The 14,084-nt window shown below is 37.5% G+C and overlaps 2 protein-coding genes across 6 annotated transcripts in view; both read right to left on the bottom strand.

Moving 5' to 3' along the window:
- Window positions 1-14,084, bottom strand: part of LOC108105660 (fasciclin-3) — a 73,645-nt gene that overhangs the window by 12,195 nt on the left and 47,366 nt on the right. The gene's annotated exons all lie outside the window — the stretch shown is intronic.
- Window positions 617-4,501, bottom strand: LOC108105662 (ovochymase-2). Its single transcript, XM_017212354.2, has 3 exons — window positions 2,286-4,501; window positions 1,957-2,230; window positions 617-1,900 (listed from the first exon to the last, which is right to left on the bottom strand). The coding sequence occupies exons 1-3, from the start codon at window positions 2,504-2,506 to the stop codon at window positions 1,505-1,507; spliced, it is 891 nt and encodes a 296-aa protein (XP_017067843.2). The 5' UTR covers window positions 2,507-4,501; the 3' UTR covers window positions 617-1,504.

Raw genomic sequence — 14,084 nt, 5'->3', positions numbered from 1 at the left:
GTTGGATTTACAGATCCCGACTGGATTCTCCTTCTCTGTTGTTCCCCATGTTTTATTTGATGCCATGTCTGCAGTTTTCAGAGGAACGTTTGTCCAGTTCAGTGGTCTTGGCTCGGCGGAAACGTTGCCCCAACTTTAAGTGATTTTCCTTTTTTCGTTGACCATGTGTGTGGCCATAGAAATCATTTCGCTTCACTTTTCTCCTCTATAAATTGTGCAAATAGATTTAATTTAATGCCCTCACTCTTCCCAATAAAAATCAACTTTGGTCTGGGAGTCTATATCGATGCATTGCCTCAGCTTCCCTGTTGTGGCTATTGTTTCCCATTTTTTGGCCACGTTAGCGTCTTTGGGTTGGAACGTGATTTTTACTTGAATTTTGTGTTCGGGTACTTTGATTTTTCGACTACAGTGTTGGCTCGGGTCTTGTGTAAAGTTTTGGGAACTGTGGGATAAGTTAACTAATTTGTGGTAACATTTTTTTTAACATCTTTTTAATACTGCTATGAGTAAACATAAACAAATTGTAACAATATTAAAAAAAGTATTTTTTGTTTAAATGTTTTTTTTTTAAATTTATTTATTTTTCTCAAGGACTTTTCCTATTTATCCCATTGTCCCAATCAACATCTAGTTGATTTTAAAAGAGAAAGAAAATATATAAATCCAACATGTATGTCTGGGCTGCTGTCTACCACAAATTGATATGCAATTTCAGCACTATAAAAGAAAAATCAAATGCTGTATGCACGAGTACATGTACGTTTGTGTATGCAATCTGTGAGCTTATCATCCCGACCATTATATATCGCTTGACTGGTAATTTTCAATTTATCAGCATCGATTTATCAGCTTTTGTGATACCAGCTACCTGCATTCGGGCAATTGTAGAGCAACAAAAAAGATAATTATTACTGATTTATGGCTGGCTTTCCATCCATCGACTGACAGCGACCGACTTGAACTCAAAGTCAATGGGGAGGAAGTTAAACAACAAGAGTTGAGCACAACACTTGAAATCGTTAACTCCTGGCTTTTCTTTTCGGCCAACATTATCGCGTGTGTGTGCAATTTCTTTTTACCTTTATGGTTTGGGTTTTTATCCAGCGTTTCGTGGCTATTAATAATGATTGGTTGTTACATCAAATTGCCGTGTCGCGGCCTTTTACTTTTTTCTTGACCAATTTTCTATTTATTATTGGGATTATTTATGGCCTTTATCAATCATGTTTTATGTACAAATTTATTAACTTTTTTTCGGCAGTTTCTTTTTTGCCTTGATTAATGCAGAAGTGCAAAAGTGTTAGGCAACAACCGAAAATATTGTTGTTAAAGTTGAAAGGAAAGTCAATGCGGTTTTTCTGGGGAGGGGAAAGTGAACGTGACATTTGCCACACGTGGCATACAGGTGCATTACGAGCGAAAGTTTCCTAGGGCTTTCCTCAATTTTCCATTAATCGCAGGGGAAGCTCTAAGGCCAGCAATTTTTCCTTTTTCGGGAGATTTAGATATCCACTGACTGGTGCAGGTGAAAGTTGCCCAAAATACAGTTGAGAAAAGTAAAGAAAAATATCCATTTATGATGCGGTTGCAGCTCCAATCCCTGAGACATCATTTTGTTCATCCAGCTGGAGTAGAAAGGCACGTGACTGAAGAAAACCGGATCTGTACTGGAACAATTAACGGCTCCCAAAGCAATACCATAGAGCTGTCCATCGCAGAATAGCGGCCCACCGAAATCGGTGATACAAATACGTGGTTCCAATGACTTTGCACAAATAAGATCTTCGCTTTCCGCGTAACCCTCTTTTAGATCCTTCTTGGCATCTAAACACTCCTCAAATGGACGCAGTGTGACATCCAGAAATAACTTGTTTGGAAATGATTCAAGTTTTTGCATCTAAGGGGCATATTTTATCAGAGTTTTAATTCCTTGATTACTTAGGAACTACCCACTCGTATGCCAAAGTTTCCACCAATAGTTTTGCAGTCTTTTCCCACTTCCAGTGAATAGTTTCCTATAGCAGCTTTGGCCAAATGATGGACATCAAATTTGATAGTCCTCTTTAGTTTAATTACAGCTAAGTCATCGCGTTGGTTTCTTCTATAATACGGATGGATAACCATATTCTCAATTTCCATAAGAAATTCCTCTGACTCAGGAATCTTAAAGATGGCAGCGCAAAGGGCCACCACAATTCGTTTTTTTTTCGTCATCAAACCTCTTTTACTAGTTTACAAATTGTAAATTAGAAAATTAATTCGTTACCAGGAGATTTACCCACTCTGTAAGGCAATGTGCTGATGTAAGTATGTGATGATTAGTAAGGATGACGCCAGTACAGAAGTGATTATCTCCGGGAGAGTGTATAAACTTGCGAGTCCGCAGAGATACCAAATGAGAACTGAGATGACTATAGCCTGTGTCCATATAATGATCAACTGAAGTGATGTTTTCAAGGAAAATCATTGGAACTTGCAGAAGCAAAAGGAAACTAAGCCACATAATATTTTTGAAGTTTAAACGAAATTGATAAGCAATTCAGGGATTCCTACTTATTAATACAAACATAGACTGTGGAAAATAATTTAAATTATTTAGTAGATAGCTGAGCAGCCTGCTAAAAGCACGGTAATAAGTTATTACTATGCATTATAAATCCATTGATATTGCTTAGAATATTATATAACATCAATCATATCAAAAAGGTATTCGGAGTTCTTGCCACTTTGCGATTCAATCAATGAACTAGTTGCATAAATTTCGAATTTAATTATTTGCATAAGAACTGCTAAATTTTCACTTTCAAGCCCAAACATTTACATTATTTATGCCCCAATTTAAGTTTCCCTTTACAATGCCAACATTCCATATTTGTTTTCACAATTATAGACATTCAGGGTATTTAAACGGCAGAGATTTATTTGAGCCCAGCCACAGAGGTTTAAACACAGAAGACAGAAGACAACGAAGTAAGACAACTTCCCTAGCAGACATTCCCATCTGTCAGTTAATTAATGCGAAGGAGACAATGAGGTTCCCTGGTCCTCTGCCATTTGCATCTTGCATTTGGCACTCTCTACTTTTCGATGAGCTTATGACCGTCTTATTGTAATTACCCGACAATGAAGTCAAGTGGCAGTGGCAAGACAGGGCAAACTGTTTGCATATTTGAGGGGCACCCTGAATGCCAAATGCTTATTAAAGTCCGAAGAAAATATTATCATAATTAATGCCCCAACCAGAAGTGCAAATCGTACCGCAAAACTTTCTACAGTTCTCTCCCTCTCTACATCTGGAAATGAATGCTTAGTTCTGGATTATTATACAATGGAATACAATATATATTCTCTATATAAATGCGAGAAAGAGAGCGTTAAATGTTGGCACTGGACATGTGATAAATATTGCGGTCCATACTTCTCATAAATTCAACAATACCAGTACAAAATTGCAGCAAGCAATTTATATAATGCCCCATCGTTGTGCAACATGTTACTGTAAAATTAATATGCGGCCGTCTGCTTGTGCAACTCGCTTTCTGGCCTTAACCCTTTAAGGAGCTTATACAAATTGTGACGATGACAGCGTCTGCCAAACTGGAGAAGACTGATATAACATATTCCAGACCAGACTAAGGTTGCCTAATTTAATGCATAAAAACGCACACGCAAGCAACAGACGTGGCTGGAAAAGATTGTCAAGGAGTTGAATATGGTATAATACCCTTTACTTTGTTTTAAAATAGTTCCTCTACATGTATTATTATAATAGGTTGCTAAATTTCTAAAATTCAACTATTATGCTAAAGAACATCAATGAAAGAAACTATATGAATAGGACTTGCAACTTGCAACGTAGAATAGAAATATTTTAAAAACCTTAAAGTCAATCCAAAGTCGAGCACTCCCTACAAACACCCCCTAGAACATTATGTTAACCCAAACAGACGCCCCATGGGGAAGCCGCCTTCAATCCAGCTAGAGAACGAGGGAAACAGCAGGATCCGCAGCCAAGCGGGGTATAAATTAACATAATTTTCATATACACGCGCCAAAAGTTGCAACCACACCTAAACCTAGGCAAAGGATCCAGGATCCACGCCCCGTTGAATTATGGAAAAAAGTGCTGGGCAAAAAAATACAAAAAAAAAAGAGGAAGGGAAACCCTAAGAGACATATGAATTTCTTAAGTAAAGTGAAAAAATATCAAAGAAATGGTGTGCGTGTGTGGGTTAGTGTTTTTGGGAGGATGAGACAATGACTGCGTCCCACCGAAATGACAGTTATTAATATATACGCAAAGAAAAAACTGTTTCGAAATTGTTGCTGCCTACTTTTTTAGGCATGACCGCTGGAAGGATGCCAAGTGTCGCCAGCGATTTGCGGGACATTTATCAAACCGCCAAGAAATTATGCAGACAGACTGAAATTTCGCTAAGCCAAATCAAAAGCAGCACCAAAATCAGCACCCAGTCGAAAGGTAGATAAAGTCATGATATGATATATATACAGACATAAATATATATACGAGTATATAGGCTAGACGTCGCCGGTGCTCATAAAAAGTGTCTGCGAGTGGGTTTTAATTGTTTTTCCTTTTTCGCTGACATTTTCACAGGATGTTAAGGCTAGGCGAACCTGTCTCGAGCCACAAAATAAATTGATCTGTGGTTTTGGCCTCATAATTTATGGGTCTTTTCTTGTGCCCTGAGAGGGGAAACAAGAAGAAATGGGTGAATGCGAAATTTGACAAATGGCTGGAAATCAGAGAATGGCAGCCCTCGCCTTCCAAAATATAGAAAAGCTCTTCTTGTAAATGTTAACGAAACTGACATTAATTTTATGTTACTGGCAAGCGAAATCAATTAATTATTGTTGTTGTCAATTGTGTTCTGCAGGAATACGTGTATATATATATATATAGAATATTGATTCCTATTGGTGTTGACATGTCCTTAGGGGAACTTCTGACTGTCTTGCTTTTTAATGGTCGGCTTTAACTTTTGGGGTATTTAAAGGTGTTTGTTGGGGAAGTGCTATTTATTGGTAAATTAAATATAAATAACTAAATTCAGATAATTTATTTTTTAATTATTCACTTTGGAACAGAAAGAATTGACTCAAAATGACTATTGATTGGTTTTCAATCAGCTACAATAAATAATAGATTGTTTTTTTCTGAAATGTAAGCCCTGACTCTTTAAAAAAAGATTAAATTATTAACGAACTATTTAACAATTTTTATTTTTATTGTTACAAAATACGACTATAAATCCATCAATCTGTGCAGTAATATTTCTCCGCCTCACGCTTCATTGCTCACACAATTAACGCGTTGAAACTTTATGTGACATTTTTTCTGTTTTATGTTCGAGTTTTTGTTCTTGCCGTTAAGTTCCATATGCACGTCACAGTTTAATTGCATAATTAATATGCAAAACTAATTTGTATGCTAAATATGTTATTATTTATATTCGCAATTTCTTTTTTTTATTTATTTGCGCAGAGGCACATAAAAGAAATTGCTTGGCCATGAGTAAGAGCTTAACAGTTATGTTTTAACGGTTGGCTGGCCCATAAGTGTCTTTGAACTCGCTACGAGCTTAAAGTTTTCAAAGTTGTTGTGCAACAAGCAAAAAAAGAGTGTTACTGCTTTCAGTTTACTTTTCGCACTGATCTGCTGAACGGATGTGGCGATAAAGTATGAGTCAGTCTGTTTTGACTGACCCAAAATTCTGGAAGCATAAACGCTTTTTGTTTTGTTTTTGCTAATTGTTTGTCAACGTTTTTGGCACGTTTGAAATGCTTTGCTAATTAAAGCATAAAATATTATGCTGACAATGGCAGAGTGCTGAACTTTCCAGCTAAAATATAACTTTGTCTAAACTTTGACAAGATCAACTTTTTGCCTTGCCTTCTGTTTGCCTTTCGTCTTTAATTTAATTGCCCTGTGTGCATTTGTTGGCCAGTTGAAGAGACTTTGAAAACAGTTTGGCAACTAAGCGCTTTCACAAAAATACAAAATCAACAAACACCAGATGAATGCAACATTTGTCGGCGGCCATGACTCGGTTTTCGTTTTTCAGTTTTCAGTTTTCATTCACATGCAAATGTGCGAGAGATAAGTGGGAAACATGTTTTCCCAGACTAACAAAACTCAAGCCCCAAGGCTGAGAGTTGTCCAAGCTGCATCGGCATTGCAGTATTAGAAGACGTGGCCTGTCTTCATCCAAGGCTAGCCACTTTATACATTGACTTGCCGCTTTAACCGTCGATTAACTCACCTATAATTTTTCACATTTATTTTTTGTTTCCAGCCCCGGGGAAAATCATTTATTAAATATTTTTTATCTGTCGCTCACCATACACATTTAAATGACAGACGAACGGGAAAAAGTGCACCTTCTGGTAATTAAAGTTTATTACAAATATTTTCCTTTTAACTGAGTAAATATTGCTATAAAAAGTAATATATATTTAATGCTGGCCTACTTTGTTATTAATACGCAATGACAGACTGGCCGGACCTGCGGTATGAATTATGTGGTACCTGCATTTATAATTCATAAGATGTGATGACATTATCTAACCAAACAAAAAATTATCACAGATATTCTACAGGGCACGATAAATGTTCTGGGAAAAGAAATGGAAAATTAAAAAATAAATCTATTTTTTTAGCTTAAAACTGGGTTTTCACATCTCTAAAATAAATATTAAAGTTTTCATAGTAATTTTGTGGAAAATCAAATTTTGAAGCTTTGTCCAAAAACTCGAAAGTCTCTTTTGGGAAAACTTCAAGTAATTTCACTTGGATAATTTATCACAGAAATATTCAAGGAAGCGACACCATTCACTAGAGAGGTAATTAAAATGTTATCTCTCTGCCGTTTATATTTTCTCCAGAGGGGGTCACTCATTCGCCAGAAAACTGAGGTGACGACAAGTGTGTGGGATGCCCTGGGGCCAACTGGGGGTTAAAGTGTGATACCTTGAGCCGGGGTTAAGTTCTGCCTCGCTGCGCCCATTTAACCTTTGGGTTTGTGTGTGTGGCCACGGGCAAACATAATTGAAGTCATAAATAACGAATTATGTTGTGAAAGTTGAGCCGGGATATCAGCAGCAACAACAGCAACGACAACAACAACAGGACCGTCAGAATGAGGCAAGGTTTGTTTAGTTAACTTTTTCTCCTACAGCTTCAGTTTCACACTTTTTGCATAATTATGACATGTCCGGGAAACGTCTACAGAGGTGGGAGTTTAAGTTGTCCGAGTTGCTGGCTAATTATGCAAGGCCCAGCGCAAGCCAAAAGATTTATTATGATGGAATAACTTTTTAATGCAACAGGGAAGGGTGAGGAGGGGGCGAGATAGGCACACAGAGTTTTCCCAGGTAGCTCTCTAATTAAAAGCTTCATCGTTTTAATACATTTTATGATTTTGTTTGACATGCCTCAAGGCCATTTTCCAACTATACATAAACTATACGCTTTTCCTGTTTTAGTTGAGGGAATGGTTGATAAATACCCGGGAAATAAAGTTTATTTTTAACACCGCCTGGGAGGCAAAGTGTTTTTAATTAATGGCGTTGATGCCTCGTCCGTTTGCAGCCCATTGAATGCCAATAAAAGTGCATTAAATTGCAATTATGCTGCTGCTTTTGCTGACAACACAGCCAAGTATTGAGCGTTGAGCATTCAACAGCCTGATAAATGGTTCTGAATATTTCGTCAGCCGGAATACAGGGCGTATGCTTGTTGTTTGCTCTTACAAAACCTTTTTGCTCGCTTCCTTTTCTGTTTACCATTTTTTTTTTAATTAAAGCAAAGTCAACTTGCAGTTGTCTGAGGGAGAGGCAAACCACAAAGTGCAAAAGTGCATTAAAAATGCATTTTAATATTGGCTGCATGTGTTGTCCATGTGGTTATTATGCCAGCTTGGATTCTGCAGTTTTTTCTGCATGTTTGACTTCAAGTTAAAGCTGATTTTTAAAATTTATTAAGAAAATAGAGGGCAGAAAAGGCATATCAATATTGAATGTTTTCCTTCTTCAATTGCTTGAAATATTATAATATCAAGACAAATGCCAATTGAGCTATGTTTTAATGCTTAATACATACATTTTTAAGTCACATTAAATCCCTCTATAAAATGAAAAAATCAATTTTCCGCATTTTTACCATGTTCCTTTTACCTACTTTTAATCTTGAGTTTCTCCCATTTAATATTCATCTCGTCTCTGCAAACATTTAGAAGATAATTAATTGCAGGACATTTGTTGATGTTCGCTCTGTCAAAAACTTGTTGTCATGTCTTCCAGCTCGTTTCCGTTTCCGATTCCCAGAACTTACTGGAGATTTCCTTTGCCAACACGCTGAACACGTTTGCAATGGATAAAATGAAAAGTAGCTGGCAGTTGTGAAGTAAACCGAATTACATATTTCAGCTGAAGACAAGGGAATGGCCGGGTTTGTATACCTGAGAGAACCCGCAGATTCCCGAGCCCGAAATCGCTGCACAGTCCTGCTCATTTACGTTGATTTCGAGCGGAAAACGTTTGTCGCCAAATTTCATTTCAGTTTGCTTCGATTCAATTCGATTGACATTAATTAATGATTGTTTCGAGTCGCCTTCGCTTACAGCTAGAGCATTGATTTACGTTGTCATCGATTCCCCTGGTCGCCTTATTATTATGCTGGCACAGCGACAATTCTCCAACCGCCGACCAGCAGAATGGCTCGAAATATCCAACCCATTTCCATTGACAACGAGAATTGCTAGGACGGGTGTTAATGATGATGAGCTATCCCTGTCCCTGTCGATAGAGGCACTTGGAAAAATTACCCATCTAGTTTCGGGAACAAAATGAAGAAGAAAATCTATAGATCTTACGTAGTACCTTACAGATACCTTTGGGAAAGTTTCGTTTGAAAACTTATTACACATTGATATCTCTTTTTGATTTATTATATATTAAGTTTAAGATTGACTTTTTTAAGTGCATATCCCTACTCTTGTTGCTTTTATTCCCCATCCTTTCAAATCTCAATTGTGGTGCGGCTTCGTGCCAAGTTTCGGTAATTATTGCCCAAACCAGTTTGGACTTTCCATCCACAGGCTGGGGAGCAATATATAATTATGGTTTCGGTCCGGATCGGACCGGACTTGAGGTCGAGGCTATGGAAACGCTTCCGATTCGGGCTTTTGTGGTTTTTCCTTTCGGCTGTGTGTGGGTGTCTGCCAGTTTATCAATCAAATGGCAATTTGGTGATTAGCATTTAACTGTAGCTACCTACTTTCATTAGCCAAAACACCAGACAATTGAAAAGTCAGCACTAACAATTTGGCTAAAAGCCTGCGAACTATTAATCTACTAATAGCCAGGTACCTTCGAAGGCATTAAAAATGGAAAGCAGGTCAGCTGAGATTTTTATATAGAGTTTATCGCTTCGATTAGCTAATCGGATTGGATGGCATCGGAATCAAACAATGTGCTGGCGGTATATTGTTTGCATATTTCATGACCTTTGACAACAATCAACCAGGAGTGGAAAATCCCCGAAAGGGAAATCCGCTCGCCCATGTGGAGAAGAGGGGGAAAAAGCTTTCAGCTATCACCGAGCAAATCCTTGTGGATTTTCCAGGACTTTACTGACTTGCATTTCTATGCAGGGCATGACACTCTTCGAAAGGGAAATGGAGCCGTAATAAATGTCAGTTCTTCCTAGGGAATACCCCAACTTTATGGCATTGGTGGTGAGGGTAAATCTTAGCGGATAATATTATACAAAGCTCAATAATAAATGCAAAATCAATGGTTGAGTTTCTACTCATTGTAGAGAATACAATTAGAATTTGCTTTAAATTTTAATATTTCATACAATGAATTATTTCAATGAAGATACGACCTCCCTTACTTATTAAAACCAAAACCAAGTTAAGCTATTGCCAATTCACACTGCGTTGAGTTTTCCCTGCATTTTTCACCGAATTTCCCCCTTATCGGATGCACGCAAATGCTCTACAAAATTTGCATAATTTTATATTAAACAGTACACAAAAAAAAGTGAAGTTTTCATTTAGCAATTGCAGGGCATGGCATTTGATTTTTAAATGAAGACAGCCAGCTGCGCACACAAGTGTTCAGGGGTGTGTCCATGTGAATTAAGGGGGTTCACGGATAGGGGATTTAAAAAGGCCAGTAGCAGGGAGTAGTTCACCCTAATTATGCCAGAGTGTGTAAAGTCAGGCGGCAGAAATTCGAGCGCTCCGAATTATGTCATCAGGGAAAAGCGGAAAACGAACAAAGCAAAAAAAAAATGTTAGGGATGAGAAATCCATTCTCTTACTCTTTTGTGATTAGCTTGGTCATTTGGAAATTGAGACGTCAAGAGGGCCTCGGGGCTTCTTTGCCAGGATTAGATCGGGGGTTTTCGGCTACTTACGGGTTGGATTTACCAGCCACAACAAAGGCAGTAGAAAAGTTTTTCCCTCCTTTTCGTTACCTCAGGCGAAATAGCTGGAAAAGTGTCAGCTGTTGTGGCACAAAAAAAAAAAGTTCGAGATAAATGCAAACAGGTGCTGTCTGCACTCAACTTTGAAACAATCTGCCTTATTTTTCCACTCTCCTATGCTGAAATTGCATTTTAGCTAATGTTTGTCTGGGCCTGCACTTTGTGCTCAGTTTCAATTACATTTCCACAATGACAGTTAATGACTTTAAATGGTTTGTAACTAACGGAGTGCAAAATTTCAACATTTGCTCGGCCTCTTTTGGCAGTTGTTGAAAATATCAAGTTTGATTAAAGGCTTTAGCTGTATGTGGAAGTATTGGGCGGCATTAAAATACACGTACAATAGAGGGAAAATTAAGTGAAGTGTTAATGTCATTAGGAACACTAATAAGTAAATTTCTATTATTGTTCTGCCTCTATATTTTCGCGGTCTTTGTTCGTAGGTTAATTGTGTTCTTAGTACTCGATAAGTGTTATGATGCTTGACTTCATATTCAAATTACAAGCTTGAATTAGTAAGAAAAATAAAGTTATGATATGGATGGAATTTCTTCATATATTCGAAGCTGATTTGCAGGTTTAAGTTATCTGTAGTAACTTATTACTAATTGTCAACATTAATTACTGTAGCTTTCAACATATGAATATATATTTTTTTGTCAAATAATAGCAATTTAGAACCTTTCCTCTACTTCGTTAGTACTCCACAGGCAGCGATAAGCCCTCGAGTGACCCTTAAGTGACCTCATAAGCCTGAACCACCCCGCCAATTGAGCTGTCAATTATCGCCTCGAACTACCCAATTCGATTCATTGAACAGTGAATACAAAAAATAACAATAATAACAGTCAAGCTGAGTTTGCTAATCCCACCTAACGAGAGGATCGCAGGGTAGAAAATCCCACTTGGAAACTAGCCGAAAAAGCGGATTATACCCAGATTTTGCTACCTGAATTCGGAAACTGGCTGACAAAAAAAAAGAACCTCGCATCCGATGCGAGATCATTGTCTGAGGTTTTGCAGTTTTCCAGAGGGATCTTGAACTGTTATGAATGAAATGCGTAGAGCACCACAATGGAACATATGTAACTGCCAGTTTGGAAAGCATTGTGCAATACGAATGATAAATGTCCGTTTTTGGGAGTGCGAGAAATAATTCCGGCTAATGGCCATTGTTATATTCAAGCTACTGCCACTACGTACGTTCATTTGTCTGTTTGAAATGCGGATTTAGAATGTGGCATGAGTCCCTCCTTCCGCTTCCTGTTCCATATGAATTCCTCTCTCTTCTCTCTTGTCCTTGATTTATTATTAAATCCGTACATGGTTATTAGTTTTTCCTTTCTTTCTTGCAGAGGTAATAATTTTCCAAAATTCTATATACGAATTTTTGTATGCACCCCTGCGGTCCCTTTGGAATAGGAAATAAAAAGGTACCCCCGGTTCTCAGCGCCATTTCGGCGCTAAATTTGATTTATATACATTTGATTGTATATATTTGTTCCTGCCTCCGGGCTACCCTTAACATCCTTCCTAACCCTCCGGATTTACCCCCTTTTCGGGTGTTTTGCGCTAATGAATTCAAATGTGTGCGTAATTGAGTTATTAAAATTTCAGTGAACAGGCTATGGGACCCTTTGGGCTGGCATTCAGAAAAAATACATACACGCTTTCAAGGAATTTCAATTTGGAAATACTTTAGAAGCGTTCACGTGTAGATTTTCGCTAGATTCACAATGGCAAAAAAGTTATATTTTAATTTATGACCAAATCCAATGCGATTAATCTTTTTGGAAATGGTTTCCGTTTAAAAATAAAACTGGCGGAATGTTGTATAAAAAAGAAAAGATGGGTTAACTTTTGTTCAGTTTAAAGTTATTTTTTAAAAAATTCGAACAAGTTTTAGTCTGAAAAAGTAGCTTCCAATGAAAAATAAATCTGTATTATTTAAAATTTAAATTTCGTTAATTATAATATATTTTTCGGTTCTAGTCTCTCAACTTTTCAATTTTAGCTACCGTTTGAAATTCTTCCATAGATTATCGATCTTGATGTCGAGATATAAAGTACGATTTCATTAAAATCAAATTATGTAGAATTGCGTTTAAATTGCAATTTGGCCGTATTCAAACCAAAAGCCCACCAATTGTCGCAACAATCATTCATTCACCTTTTTCCCTCTCGTTGGCCCCATTGAATATTTTGCAGCCAATAATTCCCCTTAAATACGGTCGCTTAAATTATATATCAACCGATGAGCACTACAGGAAAAAAATGTACTCTGATACCAAACAAAAACCAAACCGAACTAGCCGAAAGTGAAAAATGTTTCGTTAGCCCCACAAATATGTGAAAATGACTTTTCATTTTTTTCTCCCCGCATTTCCGCATTTGAGTATATTTGGGGTAAATGGTTGGAGTTTTTCCTTTATGGCTCCTGTTGTTGTGCATCAATTGGCGCCACAAATTTTGTACTGTTTTTTCTCTACCCCCTCCTGCAGCTTGTAGCCTTTTTTTTGGAATTTTTTATGGGCCATTTAAAGAGCGCCACGGGAATTCTCGGGGGTTTTGGAGATCCACACGGATTATTCAGTGTGTGAACGTGGGCAGGCAAACAAATATTAACCTCTTTTTATGCACACATGCACATGTATTATTTAGTCTCACTCCCCAAAATCTGCAAATATTATACTATATATATTTGGGAATTGAGCGGGGTTAAATCTATATAATAATTTGGCGAACTCTTGATTTTCACGGCACTTCTAATTCTCAAGTGCCGAATAAAAAAGGGGTTGCCACCGGCGTAAAATAAAACCCATAATTTGGCTTAATAGTTTTTGCAATTACCCGAAAGGGTTTCGGAAAATAACCCTCTCCGGGCTGCCGGAAGTGCTGCTGAAGAGGCATAGAAGTGGAGTGGATAAACAGGATGAGGAAGTGAAGGAAGTGGCAGTGGAAACAGTCTGTTTATGCGTGAAATTCGCCAGGCGTCAGGATATTTGTCAAACAGAGTCTAAAATTGGGGGGTAACTTCGGAAGGGCAGGACTCCGTCGGGCCCCTGTCAATTATGAATTTATTATGGTCCGCGATTGCTTCTGTCAGTGTTGTCTGGGTAATTACCGTCAGGAGTGCAATTTTTTCATTTGTCAGAATAGAAAAGTCAGCCGGCAGCTGCCGAAATATACGTTTGAAGGGAAATGGAACTGTAGAAAGTAATAAAGGTAGGGTAAAGAAGAATAAACTGGGAAATACAATAAGAGAAGTCCTAATAACTTAATCTAGTTTTGAGTTTAATAAGTTAATATTTTCTTTAGTTAATTTCTAGCAATATTCCAATGTCCGTCAGATTAAAGTATTTCGAGCAGTTTAGATTTTAGGTTGCCTATTCCATTACCTAGAATATAATCAAAAAGGAAATATGTAATCCAAAGAGTAGGAATGAAATTTGTTATCCCTCTTTTCTAGGCTTCCATTGAGTATCTTTTTTATGTCCAACAATATTTCTTTGAGGTTCTTTTTTTGCTTACAACTAGTTGTCTCCAGTTTTTCTTCTAACTGAAA

Source organism: Drosophila eugracilis, unplaced genomic scaffold, assembly GCF_018153835.1.
Source record: "Drosophila eugracilis isolate 14026-0451.02 unplaced genomic scaffold, ASM1815383v1 contig_1197, whole genome shotgun sequence".
Classification (NCBI taxonomy): Eukaryota; Metazoa; Arthropoda; class Insecta; order Diptera; family Drosophilidae; genus Drosophila; species Drosophila eugracilis.
This window is presented reverse-complemented; position numbering and strand designations above follow the sequence as displayed.

What these genes read in the sequence shown, in the direction of transcription:
- LOC108105662 (XM_017212354.2), bottom strand. Translation starts at nt 2,506, where the DNA reads ATGTGGCTTAGTTTCCTTTTGCTTCTGCAAGTTCCAATGATTTTCCTT. An exon ending in TCAGCACATTGCCTTACAGA is followed by an intron (nt 2,231 to 2,285) that starts GTGGGTAAATCT and finishes TTTGTAAACTAG; the next exon opens with TAAAAGAGGTTTGATGACGA. An exon ending in GTGGAAACTTTGGCATACGA is followed by an intron (nt 1,901 to 1,956) that starts GTGGGTAGTTCC and finishes TATGCCCCTTAG; the next exon opens with ATGCAAAAACTTGAATCATT.